This window comes from Orycteropus afer, unplaced genomic scaffold (assembly GCF_000298275.1).
Source record: "Orycteropus afer afer isolate SDZICR_OR568_19922 unplaced genomic scaffold, OryAfe1.0 scaffold01315, whole genome shotgun sequence".
Lineage (NCBI taxonomy): Eukaryota > Metazoa > Chordata > Mammalia > Tubulidentata > Orycteropodidae > Orycteropus > Orycteropus afer.
Window position 1 is genome coordinate 51,507 of NW_006922902.1, and position 1,208 is coordinate 52,714.

At 41.3% G+C, this 1,208-nt stretch overlaps 1 protein-coding gene across 1 annotated transcript in view; it reads left to right on the forward strand.

The window, feature by feature from the left end:
- TAP2 (transporter 2, ATP binding cassette subfamily B member) overlaps nucleotides 1-1,208 on the forward strand; it is a 16,585-nt gene that overhangs the window by 7,919 nt on the left and 7,458 nt on the right. The window contains exon 6 of the mRNA XM_042783463.1: nucleotides 210-289. Coding sequence (XP_042639397.1) covers nucleotides 210-289 — 80 coding nt within the window. The remainder of the gene's footprint in view (nucleotides 1-209; nucleotides 290-1,208) is intronic.

Consider the following 1,208-nt stretch of genomic DNA (forward strand, 5'->3'; position numbering starts at 1 on the left):
AACAACAACAACAACAACCTCCCACCCCTAAGCCTGTCTTCCAATTGCTCTCCAAGGTTATCCACTTGTCATATTGGGCATGTTATTCCCTCCTGATCCTTTTTTCTTAACTCATTTGCCAGTCCCTGAAGGTCTTAATTAGGGGCTTATCATCTTTCTCTCCAGAATCTTTGCTTTTTGTTTTCATTTGCTCTCTCCTGTCTTTTCAGGTGTACGTAGGAGTCTGCTGTCTTAAAATCAACCAACCAACAGACAAACAAAAATGCTACCTCAAAGGGTCAGAACTAGGGTGAGACAAGTGAGGCAGGAGGTGCAAAATTTCAGGGAGCACTCACTCTCAGGTCGAGCAAGTGCTTCCCTGGCCTCATCCTAGTCCTGGCCCTGGGGCTTGATATTGCTTCGTTTTTTTCTGATCTAGCTTCATTTAGGATGCTTTCAAACACCAATTCCTCATTGTGCCTTATTCCACATTTGCTACTCTCTGCTTTTGCTTAAAAGTGAATCACTTATTATCAATCCTTTTTTTTTTTTTTTTTTAAATCAGCCCTCACTTCTCCAGGCTTCTCTGCAGCATTTGGTACTAGAATAACTTCTTATTACTGACCTCTTTTCTTAGTTAGCTTTTATGAACTCCCATCCTACATCCCAATCCATTCTGCCTTTGTATTAGACTACAAATTAGAATTTATATTTTCTGAAAGACCTACTTCTATGCTTTCAGATTTTTTCCTGAAAAATTATTATTGTGAAAATTTTTAATTTAAGTTTTATTGTCAAAATTTGGTTGATAGCAGAGGAATTTTCCAACTTCAGGGATGATAGAGATGGGCAACCATATGACTAAGGCTCTGGAGAGTGGAAAGGCAGGTAGTTTCTTCATTGATACAGTTTCCATGATGAAGTCTCTGGGACTACGGAGAGGGACTTTAGGAGCAGGGGAAGAAAGAGACCAAGACAGAGGAGAAGTTTGAGGGATAACATTGAAGCCAGAAGCAAGCCCTGGGCCATATATATATATATATATGTATATGTATCTGGTAGCATAGTGCCTAAAGCACTTGACTGCTAACCAGAAGGCTGGTGGTTCAAACCCCCCAGCCACTCCTCGGAAGGGAAGTTGGGCAATCTAGTTCCGTAGTGATACTGCCTCGGAAACCCAAGGAGGGGTCGCTATGAGTTGGGTCTGACTTGACAGCACATAACAACAA